Below are 20682 nucleotides of genomic sequence, written 5' to 3'. Positions count from 1 at the left end.
TATATAAACCTCTGTGTGCTTAGAGATGTTTTGCGTGCACTCACTAATGGACATGCATTCTTTTGCTCTAAGTGGGAGGTGAGGACAGATGCATGACCCTGGAGGCACTCTGATTAACAACCGTGTTAAACACCTTAGGAACACCGGGTGTATAGAGCGAAAACAAACCACATGAGGAAACAAGAGTGTTTACACTAAACACAAGCTCAGCAGATGCTGTATTGATTCCATCACGTCCAGAATAAAAGCCATATTTTGCTCCGTCGAACTTTCATGAACTGGTAGTTTTGAGAGATTTCTACTTCAAGGACGACATGTCTTTAACTTTAGTGCCAGCTCTTTTGACCTGCCAAATGATTTCTCCTTGGCGTTTATTGCTTCAAGACTTAAATGGGACACAATTTGAACAAATCTGAATATTTTCATCATTAAATTAATCATTAAACTCGACTGTCAAGAGTAATAACCACTACTTTTAGAATCCCAATTGTTTTGAAAAAAACAAAAAAAAAGGGCTTCACCGTTGTTGCTGGTGAGAATTGTATCTGTCACACAGTGGGCTGAGGATAGATGAATACGCTCTTGCTGCACAAATAAACTCATTATGGGGATAATCTGTTAAACAATTTGGCAGCACACTTCCCCTGCTGATCCAATCATTTTAATAAGATGATTATTCTGTGCAGGTGCATTTAATTGCGTGTAGTTGACCTGCTGTTACGAAACTATTAAAAGATTTTTGCTGGAGGAATAAAGCAAACAAAAACATTGCAGATATCAGAAACAATATTTCTGCAGTACCTCCAGATGCTGCTTTTTTTCTTGTTCCCCCCCTTTGTGTGTCAGCCAGCTATATAATTAATACCACTTCAAGTATGATTGTCTAGCACTGTGGAGGAATTTGTTTCTATATATCTATTTGGAGAATATTAGCTAAAATCGATACCTTTCACTGCTTCATCTTGGTGAAGGTGAAGCCAAGAAAATTTCATGGCTCCCTCCACTAATATTCTCATGAATTTTAACCAGTCTAGGTGTAGACAGATACTTTAGAGGTGCTGGTTTAGAAACCAATCTCTCTGTCTCTCTCTCTCTCTGTCTCTCTCTCTCTCTCTCTCTCTCTCTCTCTCTCTCTGTCACCGTTTGTCTTCCTGGATGTGTGCTGTGAACAGTCAAACAGCTGCAAGTGTTTAAAGTATTGCGTCCATGTCATCATCATACTGTGTATTTTCCCTCAGCTATCATCTAATTACTCCAAATTGTGTTTGTTTTATCTATGTTCTCTTTTATGACAAGGTCATTAAAGGGGTATGAAGTAATATATAACCTTGACTTGTGCAGTAAATGCAAGACACAACAGACCTCATCCTAACCTTCCCTTGAGTGGTGATTATAATGATAAAAAAAATAAATTAAGTCAAATTTTCCCTGTAAAGCAGAGTAAGCCTTTTAATTACTGTCAATGTTGGATATATGTCTATGAAGAGGTGATAGATTACAATATGAAACACTATTGGCAGCAGTACCACTTGAATGTCTCCTTAGGTGTTTGCTTGCAAGACTACTCTCTTTTACTGAGCCAATGAAAATGCAAGGAGAATATCAGGAAGGTGTCGCATGGATACAGACCAGAGAGTCAGCATTAAAATTTCTTGCACCTGGCTGAGTGATCAATAATGCCACCAACCTACTCCGGAATCTCTGAGGATTTTTTTTGTGTTATCATAGAGAACATAATGTACCTCATTAAATCAATAAGTCAACACAAATGTACTTCACTGTAATTTCCCTTATGTTTTACTATGGCTGTAGAAGAAATCGGCAAACAATAGCTGCACGGCACAGTCCATTTTAACACCATTATTCATACCACTTGATGCACTTTCTTGTGTCTTCCACCAACATATATTGTGTCCAATAGGCAAAGGTCACCATCAGATAATCAGGCAGAATATCTCTCTCTGGGGGCATGTTCCAGTAAAGCTGCTCTGCTTTCCACTTTCATGTGATATAGCTTAGGCTCAGCTTTTGTCCATGAGCATCTGCACTGTCCAGCACACAGTCTGCATTTAAATGTAAACTGGCTAGTTTCAAAAGAATCTAGTGAGGTACGGCACCACTAGCAACTACAGCCTCAAAGGTGACCATGGAATTTAAGCAACACCTTCTTTACACAACATCAAAACAAACTGAGCAGATTGAGCTTCATTAAAACTATTGCAGGACTACTGCATTATATTTCCTCAGATTTTACAGGTCTACTTAATATACTTGTACAGTTTTTGAAGATTCCAGGAGACCAGTTTCTTCCTCATGTACTCTCTTCAAGGGCTGTTTACCTGCCGGCCTACAGTCCAAGTCCAACCCCCGCTCAATAGTGAGTTGTCTGTTATAGTTCAAATGGAAGCCATCATAATTTTGATGCTTTTACATTTTACATTGGTGTGTGCCTACACACATCTGTGCTGGAATAAAGGCAAACTGTTAATAGTTAGTGCTGCACTGGTGAGATTAGCTACTAAAACCTCTCATACTAATACCCACCAATAATACCTGTTTGCCTACAACAAGTGTTTCAATCCTGGGCCGAGTATGCTGTAGGGTTGTGTAACTTCTCAGTTTAAATTACTGCAACCCTCAATAGGGAAACACTTGAATGCTTTGAAGCACGCAAAACAGTCAGAGGTAGCTGTATCATCTTGCTGTCACTTAACAATAGGTATTGTTAGCGCCCCGCCAGAGGAAAGGTTGCTGGATGGATAGATGGGTAGACAGAGAGGGGAGGGGCTGAAATTCTTGTTTGTAGTCAAGCAGTGATTTGCCTTTTTAAATAGTAACGCCTGTCTACCTTTGAACCTCCAGATACAAATTGAGAAGGGATCCTCTGAGTCCGTGAGATACTGTAATTCTCTGAGATCCTATTTCACCCTTCGTGACAAAAAAGGAATGCAGAAGAACAGAAAGGGCAGGAGGAGAAGGGAACGCAAAAACACTTTCCCTGCTTCTCCCATGTGCCCTTGAATTTCTTCTGATACTCAGCTCATGTCCAATTCCCACAAGTGTAATCCTCTTTGATGCATAATGTTCCTCTTTATTTTCCAGGAATGTGGTGTGGTCAGAGGTGTTCTAATCCAGTGGTTGGTGCTTTTCATTCTCACCACATCTCTCTCTGTCTCTCTCTCTCTGTCTCCCTCTGTGCTTCTTACTTATTCTCCACCCTTTACTATTTTATCTCAATCAAACCCTCAACACCCCCTCCCCCCTCCCCCAATCCCTTCTAACCCATTTTCTTTTGTCTAAAGACGAAGAGCTGGACTATTTAACCCCACCAGTGTGGGCAAGTCACCTCCCTATCTTTCTTCCCGTGGACCATCAGCCAGCGAGAGTTGTGATGGAGGGTGAGATTCGTCGATCGACCTCCCCCCCAGCATCTTCTCTTCTCCCCCAGTCTTAGCAACATGCATGGTGCGGCACTGTGCAGACTGGGGAGTGGATGTCACTCTCAACTTCTTTCTCACTGCTTTCTGTTTTCTGCTGGCAGAAGAGACACCACCCAAGAACAGCTTTTCAGTAGAAATGCCAGCATGAATGCCAAGCATGTCATATCTTTACCACTCCACTGTACATCTGCCTCTCTTTCACACTCTACCCTTAAAAAAAAAAAGAAGCAGTTTCTCAGTACCAGAGAGCAATTCATGTTTTTTCTCATTTCTCATTTTCCTCTCCAGCACCTGGAACCCCTTTAAAAACCATCATCGACATGGACGCAGCACTCACGGCTCCTCCGATACCACTAGAACGAGGCCTTGAGTTCTAACCACTGTTATCTTCTTTAGAGACAAGCATATCCCCAAGAGAGAGAACCCTGCTAATCTCTCTGTCAGTGATAGAGGCGTGTCGGGAATGTAGCAAAGCATACCTCACTGGAGCTGACCCAATAAATCACTCCACTTTGCATCGCTTCAGATGTGTCTTAGCAGTTCATTTACCGTACAGTGAATACCCCAGAGGTGGCTCTCCACCTCTGCTATCGCACAGGCTTCTGCAGTCCTGGGGCCATGTCGAGCTGTCAGTTGGTGGTCATATCTGTCTGTTATCTCTCAGTTTTTCACCCCCTCTGTATCCTCTCTCAGTCTTGTCTTTTTGTGCCCTCTGTCTGTCCTGTCTGTTGTGTTTTTGTTTTGTTTTTTTCCACATAGAGGAAGCCCTGGCTGTGTCTTGTGTCTAGCATGTGCTGATGCTCAAGGAACTGCCTCTGTCTGAGAATGTGACCATTTCAATAATCCCTCATTTACATTTTTAAGCTGTTTTTCAGAGCAACAGACAAGTGGAGACCTGTTTCTCTGCCACGCTGACAATGGACAGTGTTGCTATGGTTTTCTGTAATCGCACTAATGAGAATGCCGGTTGTTTATTGTGAAAACCAGAGAGGAAAACATGGGTTGACACCACTAATTAAAAAAAAAAAAAAAAAAAAAATGTGAAGAGTGAGGATGACGGTGTGTGTATGTGTGTGCAGGTGTGAGTGTCATCATCTTGGGAGAAGAAAACTTTTGTAGGGCTTGTTACAAAGAACAGATCCAACCCTTCTGTCAGACAAGTGCAGGAATTGAATCATTTAGATTTTTGTTGTTTTTATAAAGAATTAAGAACCATTGAAATCAGTGCAAAAAAAAAAGAACACTAGTTGCCTCTATGTTCATGCTATGATTACACGCAACATAGTCTCAGTGCAATTTGCGTTGGGCAACAATATCTGGTGTGTGTGTGTGTGTGTGCGCAGTGCAATTTCAGTATTCATTATGGCATGACATTGCACCTGCGTCACTGCCCGCTTAGAAATCCTCTTTTAGCAAATACAAATGCAAATAGGAAATTGTACAGGTTCACCTTCACAAGGTGAATGCACATACCACAAGTTTCCATTTTTACTTGTTTGAAGTTTCATGAAAATTTGGCCTTGTAGATTCATTCAATCCTTTTTATATCCACTGATACAATTATATAATAGTATTTAACACTACCTTGAATCAATTAACATGCAGCTTGCTTGACACCCGTCTATGTCTAGTGAGAAAATTGATGTCACATCTAACACTTTCACGTCTGCTCCTTGTTATCCTCACTCTTGTATTCAGTGAAAGAAAAGCTATAAATGTTTTATGATAGTGTCCCTCATATAATGAATGCATTCACAAACTGACCCATATATACTTATATACTGAGGAATTTATATTTATGGAACATAACTTTAAGCCTGACGACACTTGGTAGGAATCAACAAGCAGATGGTCAGTCTGAGCTGCGTCCATTCACTCAACCAACATGGCTTTAGAAGGTGGGGTCCGTCGATGTACAAACTGGGCATCTGCTCCGTCATTCGTCCATATTAATCTTTGGTATCTGTTAAATGTAGGAGCTATGTGGCACTCGAAGAATGCACCCTGGATATTTCCATGGAGCTAAACATGGCACCATTTACAATGCAGCCGGCCAAGATGAAAACGACCCCTCATGTGCTGTAAAGTGACATGCAGTCTATTTGTGATGCTTCTACTATATCCCAGAAACAGTGGGTGATGTTCCTAGTTTAAGTTATTTATATTTATTCGTCATTTCCTTGAGACGGATCCCTGTGTAGTTTCACCTCTTGGGCCTGGCACTCCCAACGGACCCCACATTTAAGTGAGGGGCAGAAGAACTAATTTTGATGGAATATAAAAGAATTAAGTGATTCTGGCCAAGTCAGGCATTCACTCTTAGCATTACCCATTGTCTCCATCAACACCCATAAATCTTTAATCCCTACCTACTCACTCATTCTAAATTACGCGTGATAAGACATGAAAAATAATTGGACCTTTCTATAGTGAAGACACTGAATTGAAGCCAAGAGCGGCTTTAAATTATTTCAGCCATTTATAATGTGAGCTTTTATTTAATTTGAAAGAATATCATGCAGTTAAATTAAGTTAAATGCTGTGGTGACTTTCATGTCAAGGAAATTATAACTGATAACAAAGATAGCTGTTAGCTGCTTCATGATGAATCTTTACAATTGGTTTAATGGCTGTCAACTCCTACAGATTATAAAAATGATGTTTTTCTGTCAGAACCACTTATCATGGTTCAGTGACAATTACCACAAACCGCAACTGGATAGCATGCAGAAATGCCCTACTAAAGTAGAAGCACTGTTACTTTACTAAATATTACTAAGAGTAGAAGTAAAAATAAATTTTTAAACCTTCTCAAGAGATGTTCTTTTGAAAATGGCTTTGAGCAAGAGCTGTGGCCATGAAAAAGCTCATCTGGTAATCATAAGCAGTCATAACATGCCTCGCCATCCCGTCCCTCTTCAGTTCAGTGATGCTCTGCAAGAAAAGTGACACCATTTTCTTTATGAGGAAACTTAATCTTAAAAAATTGCTTTAGGAGGAAAAAGAAGTTTAAAGCAAACTGAAATGAGAAATCTTCCTCTCTGTGTCAGAGCAGCGTAACTCCAGGACACTCTATAATCCTTCCCTTTCTCAAAGCATGAGTGCTAAAAAGAATCAAGAATCTGCCTAAATAAATGATTGACTTTAGCATACTCAGATTGTACAAATGCAAAACAAAGATTTTCAGTTACAGTAATGAGAGTAATTATTTACTTTCCACCACCACTAATTGCAGCATGATCAATATTCTGTTAGGAGCAGTGTGTCTAGAATGCATACAGGTCTTTTTTTTTTCTTCTTTTACAGCAGGCATTTTGACTTGTCTTAGCAGGAGAAGCACAAGCGTAACTGCAGACTTTAATGATGGCTCTTTTACATTTTTGAGCCAGTCAGCCATGATGCACAATAACAGGGCTCTGGTGCTGGCACGCATTGATGGAAAGCAGTAATGTATTAATGTTATAAGTTATACCTGTGCAGTTTCCTAAAAATAGCTGCCATGAAAGAAAGGAGATCAATCAATCAAACTTTTTTTGATAGGTTTTCTATTGCTTGAATGTTGAATATTTCCTCCTGTATTTTAAAGCATTAAATAAATGCACTGTAACTCAAGCCCAAGAGATCTTTCTCATAATAGACGTTTGACCTGTCAGAGAATAAAAAAAGCCCTGCCATGTAGACCTATCAAGACCTTATTAGTTAGTTTGCTAATAGGTCTGTATGTTGTGAATGCTACTGTAGTTACATTCTTAATAATAAGTCGTCAGTGATGTCTACATTAAGAAATAAACACGCTTATTCATACATCAATGCATTTTTCATGAAGGACACTTTGACTTGTCCTGGCAGGAAGGACGTGTAGTTTACCCAATAACATTAACGACAGGTCTGTTCCATTTAGGAGTGTCAGTAAGTTACCGCAGTGAGGCGGCATGCGCAGCACCAGAGTCCTGCCCCTGAAACAGCTGAGTGGAACGCAGACATTAGTTATGTTTTCACCTGTGGTTTCCTTTGCTATTTCTGCAGTTTTTAATGTTGTGAGATGTCAAATGTATATGTATGAACGTATTTATTTAACCCAGCTCCCATAAACCTTTCAGATGGAGGACACATTGACTTGTTATGGCAGGAAGCACACAGGTGTAACCAATAACATTAACGACGGCTCAGTTCCATTTAGGGGCGTCACCACAGTGAGGTAGCACGCACAACACAACACAACCCTGTGACTGAAATCCATAAATGGATGCAGGCATTAATAATGTTATTAGTTACACCTGTGTATGACTAGTCAAAGTGTCTGCTGTGATAAAGGTATAATGGCTTGAATTTGCATAAGCATCTGACAGGAGTTAGGCTCAGGGCATATTCCCTCCTCCCTGGAGCCCTGCCTGCTTCCAACTCAGACAGCATCATTTTCTAATATGATTTTCATGGACTGTTGTGGGTGAGATTTCTCTTCGTTAATTCCTGCGTTAAAAAACAAACAACGGAATTATGTTTATCTAGCAAAGAGTGCTGGATGGTGCAGCTACAACCCGGTGAAGTTGTGGTGAGTCAGAGGGTAATAACAGCGTCTTTTATCGGTGGGTTGACAGTTGACACCGGCTTCCTGTTAAATCATCAAAGCGGGGAGTTGCGGGCCTGTCAGAACATGGCAACACTTCACTACCTTGAAGACACCCTACTCATCCCCACCAAAACACTAACACACACACACACACACACACACGCACACACACACACATACATATACACACACAGACAGACTCCTCAGATCCACACATAAACGGATGGGTGAGGTTTGACATGATTGACCTCTTCACCTTTGCTCTCTGACTAATTTCACCTCTGTGTGGGAGGGCCTCTCTCTCTCTCCCTTTCTCTCTCTATCCTTCAGTCCACTTATGCAATCTCTCTCTCTCTCTCTCTCTCTCTCTGTCTGCAGACCTGAATGAGTGCGGGCTGAAGCCGAGGCCTTGTAAACACAGGTGCATGAACACATATGGGAGTTACAAGTGCTACTGCCTGAACGGCTACATGCTGATGCCTGACGGGACCTGTGGAAGTGAGTGTGTCTCTCTCACACACACACACACACACACACCTCTGTGACTGTACACAGTTTGCACTGTTTGCGGATAATTTCATTCCTGATCTATTTTCTCATCCATCTGTTTCTTTTTCATAATCTTTACCTTGCTTTGTAGCCTGGGTGTGCTACTGTGAAGCTTTTCTTCACTTTACTACAGATGTGTTCATCTGAATGCATGCACAGGGCAATGCTGATGACATATGCGCTCTATTATGAAATACATTTTCCCTCTCGTGTGACTTCGTCTGACAGCAGCCTCACAATCCTTTTGATAGACTGTTTTGATTAAAGCCCCACGTTGATCCGCTTCATTATAGCTGCTCTACAGTCTGAAGAACCCCTGTGAAGAACCCAAAGAGGGCTAAAATGAAAAATATGAAAGAAACACAATCTTTAGACCCTCGAGTGAATGTACAGGTCTTATTGGTTGCCCTGAGGTATTCCACAGAATGGGAGTTAATGTCTGCACATGTCCCACCTGATAACTATTTTCTCATCACGTTTCCTCTCAAGGATGGCGTGACTCCCAGTACCTCATTTTAATTAGGTCTTTTTTTATCAGAGAAAATTAATTTTCTCCCCTTTAAAATCTGAATTGCTCACCACTAGAGGCAATCTCAAACTATGCTAGGTGTTGTTGTGTGATGATTGCACGATAGTGTTAAACACCTTGCTGCTCTTCTTCTCTCCCTTGCTACTGCTTTGATCAATAGATCACTGTAGCATTTAATCAGCCTGGTCTGCCTTAGTCATCAAACTGTACTCCAGGGTGCCTGCAGCAGCTGAAGTAGCAGCGGCAGCATGAGCCTCACTTTTAATTTCCTTTTTAGGGTCTGAAGTTATCAAGAGAGGCTGAACAAAATCTGTTCCATTATATTATTATTTTGGAGGGTCTTGATCTGCCCAGCATGGCTCAACAACAGAGGCGCTGCACGTCGCCGCTTTGATAGGTTGGAGACGGATTATGAGGCTTCAAAAGTAGGGAAGGATAAAAGTTGGTGAGTCAGGATATGCGTGGGCTAGGTGTGAGCACAGAGCGACTGCGCAGCACAGGGATCTAATAATGGCAGAGTGTGTGCTGTTCCGTTGTCTGCACCCCAGGGTCAACCTGGCTAATATCAGAGAAGGCAGGCGAGTGGCTCTTACACACTGACTGGAGGATAAGGACAAAGTGTGAGTGTTTATGTTAGAAAGAAAGCGAGTGTGGGTGGGAGTGAGAGCGGAATAAACTTGTAGCACCAGCAAGTGTTAATGTGTTTTGTGTTTCCCTTGTATCCATCAGATGCCCGCACTTGTGGCATGGCCAACTGCCAGTACGGCTGCGAGGTGCTGAAGGGAGAGGTTCGGTGTCAGTGCCCGTCACCGGGGCTACAACTGGCTCCAGATGGAAGAACCTGTGTGGGTAAGTCCAAGTCTTTATATTTATCTCTACAGAACTGAAAACTGAGCCTTTATTTTAACCACTCCCTTCCATGAGCAGCTTATGTGAAATATCACAAATGAGAAATGTTGTGTTTTTTGTTTTTTGTTTTTCCTTTCTTCTCAGCTTTTAAATTTGCTGAGTGATAATCAAATACAACTGTTTTGGCAGAGCAAGAAAGACAACTTGGCAGTGAAAATGCAATTTGGGAACTCAAACAAAACGTATTAGCGAGCAAAGCTGGAATTCATCCAAAATATTTACCAATGAATCTTTCTTTTTTGCTTTGATCAAGGACCTCAGCAATTTAACATCCCTTGTCAACCATAGCGGGACTTTATTCCACGTACTTCCTCCTGCTTTTACAGCAGAAATGTGATCAGGCGAAGCCCACCCCCCTCTCGCCCTATCATCCCCTCCTTCTTTCATTACCCGTTTTACGTGGCACAGCTCCTAACATGGGTAACTAACAGATGAGGGGGGGCCAGTTGAGGCAGTTAACCTGTGTCAGGTTTAAATACAGGCTGTTCCAGACTGGGCTGTTCCTGTTACTCTGCCATATAGTCCCACTTAACTGCGGGCTGGCTAATGGGGGGCGGATTTCTAAAAGAGGACGGACATCAATCATGAAGAGTGATGGAGGAGAGGACGGAAAGGTTGCCTGCCACAGGTGTTACGACAGTTTAATGGAATGTTTCCGGATCCCTCTGGAAGCAAATGGTTTATGGGCAGGTTTATGGCGAGTTTCTAATCATATTTATGGAGGTATATTCCTTCCAGTAACCAGAGCCTCATATAAGGGGGCGTTTGCATAGATGCAGAGCTGTTTTTACTCATTATGATGCTGTGAAATCTAATGTGTCAACACATTTTTGTTCTAGCTTTGAAAGTGACCTTGGTCTGCTTTTATCAAACTTTAAAAAGATACAATTAAGATTGCTCTGAAGACCTCACTGAAGAGTGAAAAATTAGTGTGAAGAAAAAAACTCTTCATCAAGTGACTTACTCCTACTTACAGCACATTATCTCGCCCACAAATGATTACTGTTGCTCCGGTTCACTTCTATTGAAGCACAACGGACAAATTCAAGCCTGCAAGCATCTTCTGTTTCGATGTGATCTTCAATCAGCACCAAACGGACTTGCAAGTCAGAGTTCACCTTTGTTCAGCCTTGGCCGGGAGGATGTCCCCGGTCACCAACAGAAACACTCATGCACTGTGTTTGGAAATCAGACGTTTTAATCACTATTACACTCTATGTAGTTGATGATTTCTCAGATAAATATTTATTTATTACCTTTTTTACGTCACGTCCTATCTTGGGGCTGACTGCAGAGCAAGTTAATGGAATGTAAAATAATGTGAAGATACCTTCAGTAACATTTATGAGCAACTTTCGAGTGATCACATGATTAATCTCATGTCTGCTCAGAGCAGGAACAGCCAATCGGAAACATTATTCATGCAAAAAGCAGAAACAAGATACGTAATATGTTTTTCTGCTAAAACGTATATAGATTTAATAGCTCCAGTTGTAATTAGCATGTGAAAGTAACATCAAGCTAATATTTTCAGAATATATATGTAGGGATTTACTAATAGATATGAAACAACAGAACATTAGTTGAAATTGAAACTAAGAGAAAAACTAGTGCTGGAAAGAAATTCTGCTGCTGCTAGATGAGGTACATCAGGGAAATCATATATTAAGGAGAATTTAATACCGCACTGACATTTGCAGGAATTGCAAAAAATCAATACCAACTTTATTTTCACTGTTTACACCCCTGATTAAAAAATAGAATAACATAAGATAAAAGAAATGAAAAAAAAAATGTGGATGAGGAAAAAAGGAAAAAGATTCTAAGTTGTTTTACTTCAGCTAACATATTATTCCTCATGACAAAGGACATTTTGTAAAATGAAAATATGCCATGGAAGATGTGTTCTTAACTATAATATACTATACTGCTGTTGCCAAGAATCTACTCTTAATGAAATTACAGTAAAAGATCTGTGGAGCTCTTAAGAGTATTTTAGGTTTTAAGAAATTTGATTTATTGCTTTCATTCTTTGTTTCCAAGGAGGAGTAAAAGTTAGTGATATTTGCTTTTATCTTCTACTTCTAGTTGTTTGATGATTTAATTTAATAATTTTTGCTTTAGCTACAGGATATATGATTGAATGTAGGAATTGAAATGTAGTGACGTCTTCTGATCCACTAAAAGGAAGAACTGACTTGTTTTTGTACTATGACAGCACAGCAACAAACCCCCTGATTAATGACGATGTGTATTGATGTTTTTGTTACTGCTGTGGGAGTTTGGAATGAGACGGCCTCATATTTCAGTGCTGTCTCACATGGAAGTTGCTTAATGTATCAGACAAGTTGTCAAGTAAAACACAGTCGCAGAGCTTAATATTGTCTAACTAATCTTGGCTGATGTGTGTGTGTGTGTGTGTGTGTGTGTGTGTGTGTGTGTGTGTATGTGTGTATGTGAATATGAGTTAAAGTCAGAAGAGTTGTTACTTTGACCGAGAAGTCAGAGCTGCCTTCAGAGCAGGTGTAACTGTTCATAAAAGCAGGGATTTGTGAGGAACAATTCATTGTGTGTAAAGACACATTGTATAGTTCCACATTTACATGAGCTTGTGTGTTCTTTGTAAAACACAATAATTCGCCCTGTCAGTAGCTGAATAAATGCAGCTGCCGCCTCCAACTGTTGTTCATTAAGCAGCTCCACCGGAGCAGTCTGGGATTAAGTGCCTTGCTGATGAGAACCTCAGCAGTAGCTGTTAAGGGGATAAGGGAGATCTTCCCACTTACTCCACTCGCGTGTTTCCCCAGCTGCTCCAGGTGTCTCTGTTTTTAAGGTCCTTTTAAACAACAGTCCCTGTAGCCCCTCAGTGCCCCAGTGGCATTATGCAGCAAATAAATTAATGATTTTAAGGCAACTGCTTTGAGCCTCTCGGTGTCTAAATATTAATGCGCACATGCCTGCAAAGGTGATTAACAGAGACACTTAGAATAGGTCATTAAATAATGAAACAAGGTAGTGTGCACTGTATTCTGCTCACTGAACAGAATACATAATGTGCTTTGTTCATAAATGAATACTAACCAGGAAAGGTTGAAAAAAAAACTCTTTGGGTATGAATAGAAATGTTTGTTTAGTTTTGAATTAAATTGCCTTTTTTTAATCTTGAAGTTTTCCATTGCATTGTGTTATTTTGAATGCATTATGTGCTGTATGTGACCAACTCTCAAGGGCAACTTTAGTGAAAAAATGACGAATACATTAATGTCAATTTGAATATCATCTTGTGTGTAATAATCTGCATCTTTTTTGTTGTTGTTGTTGTTGTTGTTGTTGGTGTAGATGTGGATGAGTGTGCAGCAGGAATAGCTGTGTGTCCCAGGTTCAGGAAATGCATCAACACCTTTGGTAGCTACATCTGCAAGTGCCATGAGGGGTTTGACCTGCAATATATCAATGGGAAATACCAATGCATAGGTACTGTCACAAGGCCTCTGCAGTGGGGCTTTTACAGATAAAACTCACAAAGGTCAAAGATGTGCTGAGATGTTTTGACTTATAACCAAGTTATTTTTGGTGATGCAGGAGTTTTTTTCAGAAGCTAAGAGAAAAACTTGAAAAGATAAAAATGAAACGCACATGTACGTACATGCTGCTGCTGATGTGATGGAAATGCACATTAACATTGTTGCAGGAACTGGGTGTGATGATTTCACCTGGATAGAAGCTCAGTAATGTTGTTCTGTTTATAATCTACTTTTATTCCACTACATTTATTTGGCCACTACAATTACAGGTCACTTTGCAGATTAAGATTTACATACAAAACATATCATTATCATACAAATATGATGCATTGTTATAGATTAAACTATCATGTATACAGTACAAATAAATTTCAGTGTAAAAATTAGCTCTAAATTAAACAACATAGAATTGCCGCTGACATGTAAATAATAATAATAATCCAATAACTAAATATTATAATATAACACCTTGGAAGGATTGCATGCAGGGCTTCTACTATTAATGGTGTTTTTATACTGAGATATTGCTACTTATGTATAATTAAAAGATACTTACAATCTAAAAGAAATATATTGAAAATCAAAATAGTCAAATGAATTGAGTTGGTTGAGGCTGTCTCATAAAGCAAGATTAACTGGATAAACCCACTGAGTAAAATGCGTTACCCATGTGGGGAAAATATTTTGAGTTAAGGCAAAGAAATTGGATAGAAAACATAATAAAATTAATGTGACTTCAGTTTGTGCCTTGTATTTCTGTGCTTTATGAAGCTGATGTAGTAAACACAGAAAATGATAAAGGAGGAAGTGAAAATGCTTCAGAATACTTCAGATTTAATGAACTTTCACTACTGCAAAGCTAATTCAAACAGCTCATTCAGTTTCATGTTATTAAATTTTGCCCTGATAGTGCTCTCCAGTGATATGCACCACACTTATGAATACCTGCCATCTAAAATATGAATTAGTATTCTATACAAATCCACATTACCTTGAATCTCAGCAGCATCTGGAGAATACACCATCTTCAGTCTTTATTTATTCATTTTTTAAAAACAAACTTTGGAGGTAAAAAAAAAAGAAGGGCTGAGCAGTGATAGTTAAAAGAATTGATGGCGGTTGCCTCTAAAATTCTTCAAAGACCATGTAGCTCTCTTTTACTCTTGCAATGATTTTGCTCTGGCATTCATAGAAGGATCACCGTTATTCACTTAAATGCTTTCACTAACAGTACATGTGACATAAACTTTGAAGTGCATGCGAAGCAAGCAGCCTTTGATATTCAGCTGTTATATGCGTTTTACACTTGCAACCGGTGGCTGAATGTTGTTATGTTTCCATTATCTTTCAGACGTGGATGAGTGCTCTTTAGGTCAAAGCCACTGCAGCAGCTTTGCCACCTGCTACAACACGCCGGGCTCATACAAGTGCAAATGCAAAGACGGCTACAGGGGGATGGGCCACGACTGCAAACGTAAGGATCGAGAACAAAACCTTGGCCCCGATGTTCACTTTCTGCAAAGAGGATTGGGGCCTCACATTTTGTTTTCTTTGCCCGTGTTTTTTTTGAAAAGGTAGGAAAGCAAGGACGAGGGAGGAATATCCTTGCAAGCACAAAGCTGGGACTGAAATTCCTTTCTTTGTAATGGCTGTCAGTCATGACTTAAATCAGCCTGCTCCCTTATCACATGTGCCCAGAGTCAGACTTGACTCCACTTCTGACATTTGGCCATTTTTGATCAGCCCCAAAAAAAAAAAAAACGGAAAGTGAAATATTTCTTTCCCTGGCACTCTGTCTCATTCTGCTCGCTGACATGCAATTCATTAGTCTGTGCGTCTGCAGTTTTTTTTTTTTTTTTTTACAGCACCTCGTGGATAAGAAGTAATTTATTCTCCACAGTTATTCAATCATCTAACAGACACAACTGGTGTAGCAGTCCACAGAGCAGAGACAATGACTCCCGGCATAGTGCGCTGCAAATACTTCACCCTGTCACCTGCCTAAAGGGTGTGTGCCTCAAGTGCTCTGGGAGTCCAGTTGCAATATCCTATTTGTGTATCACATATCAAAGTTGCCTGCAACCTGAGAAGGCAATAACTGAGTTCAAACCACTTGCCTTTGTCCACTCTCATTCCTCACTCATGAAACCCTTATGAACCCCCACCACCACCACCACCACCACCACTACCAGCACTGCCACCCCAACCCCCCCAATCTTTGCCTCCGCTCCTGATGGGAAGAATGTGTGGAGGAACAAAGGAAAAGGAGGTGTACCGTCAATGACGTCAGCAGAGCGAGGGTGATCTCCGGGGCACAGCAGCCTGTTTGAGCGCAGAGATCATCCACACACACACACACACACACACACACAGAGACTCACAGAGCAGCTTTCACCCGATGCTGTGAAGCCTCTGGCTATAAGCACACAAAGAATAACTAATCAGGACGACCATGAAAAAAAAGGCTATTTTCGGAAAAGCAAAATCAATTTCACAAAAGTAGAAATTCACTGGATCCTGCGGTGCCTCTGTGGTTTAGTTTGCGAAGCCACATGCCATGCTCCCATGAACCCTTCCTTCTTTCTCTTTTTAACAGACCCATTGAGTAATGAATATGTACAGGTTTGCCTTAAAATGAATGAACGTGAACTTTGAGCATGCTGATTTTACAAGTGTGAACTTTTCCTTCAGTGAGATTTGAGACACCCAGTTAGTTTTAAGATGCTAACACTTAGTTAATAGATATCAGGAGAAGTCTCAGTAGATGAAAGGAAGCTCTCCACAGCAAAAGTCAGGCTAATCATTGCAGTTAGTCTGCAATTCTACGCCTCATTAACTCTTAAGTGCTCATATTTCAGTGCTCCATCTGCATTCTCTTATTATTTCAGCCATTCCTAAGGTGGTTATTGACCCCCCGAGACCAGGCAAGCTGCCTCCAAACCATCACAACCACATCCCTGACTTGGATCAGAGGAGGACCACCACCACCACTTCCACCACTACCCGCCGCCCACCAGTGAATCCAAAGAGAATCTTCCCCGTTATCCCCAAATCCACGACTGCCTCCACCACAACAACAACAACAACCACAACCATGACCAAGGCACCTCTGCCACCAAAGAGGGTCACCCCACCTCCACGCAAGCCTTCAGTTCCCACCCGGAAGCCCTTCATCCCCACAAGGAAGCCACCAATACCCACACGCAAGCCCTACGTCCCACCAAGGCCAGTAGCTCCCACCAGACACCCCGCAACGCCACCACCGATCACCCCTATAGACAACACCATCCAGAAGGAGGTCACCAAGCAGAGAGGGGACGTCCACAGTAAGAACTAGATTTTTTATTTCTTTCTGTTTTATTTTTTACATACTAATAACACTCTTGCAGATTTGTTGAAAAGACACATATTATTATCACCTTTTAAGCTGATATGGTGAACCTGCTACCAAAACAGCTGCCTTTTTACAGATCCAGGACACACAGACACAGAGCAACATCAGGATTCATTTGGAGCCACGTTTCTGGACACCACATGAAATCCCACATTCACTCTCATTTTAACCCAGTTTTGGTTTTTAAGCCCCTCCTTAGGGAAATATCTGCCTCTTTAGCTGCTAAATGCTTTTTCTCTGAAAACAGATGCTGTGTCTGGGAAGGACGCTGATGAGAGCAGTGAGAGTAAGAGAGCCATAAAACCGAAACAATGAGCTGAGAGAAGCTAGAACTACTACCAGTGACACCTTTTACATCTCACACATATAGAAATATATAATTTCATTCATTCTGTTGATGTGGAAAGATTTATCAGAGCAGCTTTAACTGCTCAGAAAACATAATAGTTTTATAATAGAGTATTAATGGGCTCTAATCTCTGTGTTTTGATGTTTGATGGTGTGGTGAAGCTTTTGTTTACTTTCGGGTCACAGACTTTGACTTTAAAAGGCACCTATTTGTCTCGCCATTCATCTTCATCAACTCCCTGACAGGTCTGTGCTATCCAAATTGGAGCAAATTTGCATATTTCTTCCTCTCAGTCCTGAAACACTGTGTTTATTATGAAACATGTCACATTCAGGATGAATCAGGAGTGATGTTTACCTGACAGATGATGTGTATTATCAATGTGTATTATCATAGCCATTTTGTATTCAAACACATGAACGTGTGGTGGTAACTTACCCGAGCAGTTGGCAATGGGCTCCCATGTGTACACAGTTTGTCTGAAGGCTAACCACACAACAGATTTAAGTTGTAAAAATCTGGCAAGAAACCTGAAGATTGTTTGTAATGTAAACTGAAAATGGCTGAAATCAAAGGTTACTATCTATCTGATTCAATACAAGGCTGCCACTGTAATACAGACCCCTCTTATATATGAAGATTCAAGGTGGTTAACATGTAAATCAGGCTATATCCACCCTCAAATTAAAATATGATACGCAGATTGTTAGGAAATAATGCCCATTTTTATAAGGTGACAAATTAGTCTCACCAATATTATGCTAAGTATTTAAGTAAAAAATATCTTCCTCTCAAGATAATTATCCCTTTGGCTACAGTTAAAAAACAAACTGATTCTGCAGCCAGACTGTTGTTTACCCACATGTCACACAGTGCTCTCTGCCAAGCCTGAATCTTTGACACCAACTGCATTCAAAATGCATCATCACTCTTTGTTTTATTTTGACATTCTTTGATCAAAACCAAATAACGGACCTGAATTTCAAAATACTGCAGCAATGAGGGGTGGCTGAGATTGTTTCTTTTGGTTTTAACAAAGATGGTAATCGCTGCAATCATCTGCTGCTTTGCACCTTTTCAAAATGGTGAATTGTGTTTAATGAGATAATCCCTGTGACATGCGACTTGTTAAGCCTGAAATATTCAGTTGAGGGCCAAAGTCACGGATACATTTTTTATTTGGAGCTAATACATGATTTGTCTGCAGGCAATTATGTTTTATTACAGTATTTAAAGGATAAGGTTGTTTAATTCTATACTTTTCTAATTGTCAACAAATCCCATGAAAAGCAACAATGAACGGATCCTACTAGCAACTATTGACCGTGTATAAAGCCTGATATGACTTATTCCTGTGCCACACTGTTGCACTGGTTGACAACAAAATTTCATTCACCTCCATCGGGGTGGAAACAAAACTTTCAGAGCTGAAAATTTCAAAACCTGGACAATCTGCGTGACTGGATACCGTGAGGACTGAGTGATAAACTGAGTGAGTGAGTTATTTTATAACCTGTTTGAACTGACCCTTGAATGTGAAAAAAGTGCAGTGCCTAATTATTCATTATTCATCCATTCTGATGCTGTAAATTGTTATGAACACACCAACTGTATATTCATCAAAATAGTCGCCAACAAATGCACTATTTGCTTCTTTTTGAGTAAAGTTTACTGAAAACTACAGTGATGCTATTTTTATCTTTATATAATTGTTTTCATTGCTTAAATGTAACATTTTTTTTTATCTGCCATGTGCTCATTGCATACAACAAACAGATCAAACGGAAAATACTCAAGTAGAAGTTTCAGTAAAATTGCACATTATGATACAGCCGTACAGAAAACGCTGCAGAAGGTAATAACTGAGAAGGTGAGAGTCCGGATGCATCAACAGTGTGAATTGCAAAGCAACTGTAATTGAACATAGAAGTGTTTTTTGTGCCACGCTCCCTTGCCTGCACAGCAAAAACCTGTTTTTACCAAAATCCAAAATTAAGCTCCTTTAACAGAATTGTTTGTTGAGAACAGCAAAGTACAGCATAAGAGGTGAGACAGTGTGGTTCCTACTCACCTTGCCAGATGGCATCACATAATTAGAAAAAGGAAAGAGGAGAGAAGATTACATTAACACCTGTCTGCACTGCTTGAAGGAGACATCAATCTAATAGTTCGCACCACGGCAGAGCAGTTCTGGAAATCAGAGCTTCCTGAAGATGGTTTGAATAAGATGAGAGAGGGAAGGAGGAGAGACACCGCTGAGTGATTATTCAAATAATTAGACGGAAATAGGAATCATTTGAATAAGAGCCTCAGGGCAGGAAGAAACACATCAGTACAGCACCTGCACTTGAAGCACAGCTTCAAGTGCAGGTGCTGTGGTCAGAGCAATTTTGGGAACTTTGTAGTTTCCTTTCAGTCACTTGAATCAACATTACCATTGCTGTCCAGTGAAAACCTTGTATCTCCAACCTAGCTTAGCATAAAGTCTAGCAACAAGATGCAGGGAAACTCTCCAAAGTTCGAAAAACACACCTATCAACACATCTAAAGCTCATAAATAGCAAATAGCACCATGTGTTTAATCCAACCTAAACGCCCATATACAGAGGTTGTTTGTCCCTACCCTCGGATACTACCAATAGGAGCAAACCAGCAGCAGGGGTACTGGACCTTCATCAACATGGTAAAAATAATATCACTGTTTTCTTAGGTTTAGTCACAAAAACTCCTTGTTAGATTTAGGGAACGATCGCGGTTTAGGTTAATATAAGTATTTCCTATATGTTAGTGGAAATTTGTGATCATGGTTACAATAATAAATCAATTACAATAATTCAGACAAAAGATATCAGATTTTTTTAAATTCGGAGCAAAGCAGGCTATCTTCTTCCCCCTCCTTCAACTCTGTATGCTAAGCTAACGGCCCCCAGGCTCTAGGTTTATACTTAAGGCAATCTTCTCATCTAATGCTCAGGAAGAAAACAAAGAAGCATATTTTCCATAATGCAAATATACTTCTCTTTTAAGGACTATAGGCTTCTCTGTAAAATGAGAAAACCTTCTAACCTCTGAGACTAATTTAGCCCTTTCAACAGCATCTGCGTTGAGACAAAATGCATTTACATTAAGCTAAGTGCTAAGTTTTCCTTAGTTCCATAAAAGCTGGCATTTTGTAGAGAGAAGGCTTTCAGTGAAAGATATGAGTGTGATGGTTTAATGTCATGTGAATAAAAGGAAAGTTAGTCACCCTTCATCTGAAAAACATGACAATTATGAAATATGCTGTTTATAGAATAGCAGATTGCAGCTATTTCTTTCCAAAACTGAAAAAACACAAACCACTGATTGGTTATGACTTTGTTTGTTCAACATTTTGGCAGAACATAGGAAATCCCCCTAGAGCAGCTTTTATTAACCA

At 40.2% G+C, this 20682-nt stretch overlaps 1 protein-coding gene across 6 annotated transcripts in view; it reads left to right on the top strand.

The window, feature by feature from the left end:
• npnta (nephronectin a) overlaps positions 1-20682 on the top strand; it is a 49101-nt gene that overhangs the window by 21145 nt on the left and 7274 nt on the right. For 2 of the 6 annotated variants that reach the window (XM_023427119.2, XM_023427120.2), the window contains 6 exons: positions 3303-3398; positions 8389-8508; positions 9818-9937; positions 13337-13471; positions 14873-14995; positions 16410-16847. In XM_023427119.2, the coding sequence (XP_023282887.1) occupies positions 3303-3398; positions 8389-8508; positions 9818-9937; positions 13337-13471; positions 14873-14995; positions 16410-16847 (1032 nt within the window). The remainder of the gene's footprint in view (positions 1-3302; positions 3399-8388; positions 8509-9817; positions 9938-13336; positions 13472-14872; positions 14996-16409; positions 16848-20682) is intronic. The other 4 variants (XM_023427121.2, XM_023427122.2, XM_087179550.1 and 1 more) reach the window with 3 other exon arrangements.

Source organism: Seriola lalandi, unplaced genomic scaffold (genome assembly GCF_002814215.2).
Source record: "Seriola lalandi dorsalis isolate HSWRI2012SDOR001 ecotype SW California unplaced genomic scaffold, Sedor1 jcf7180002054851, whole genome shotgun sequence".
Taxonomy (NCBI): domain Eukaryota; kingdom Metazoa; phylum Chordata; class Actinopteri; order Carangiformes; family Carangidae; genus Seriola; species Seriola lalandi.
This window is presented reverse-complemented; position numbering and strand designations above follow the sequence as displayed.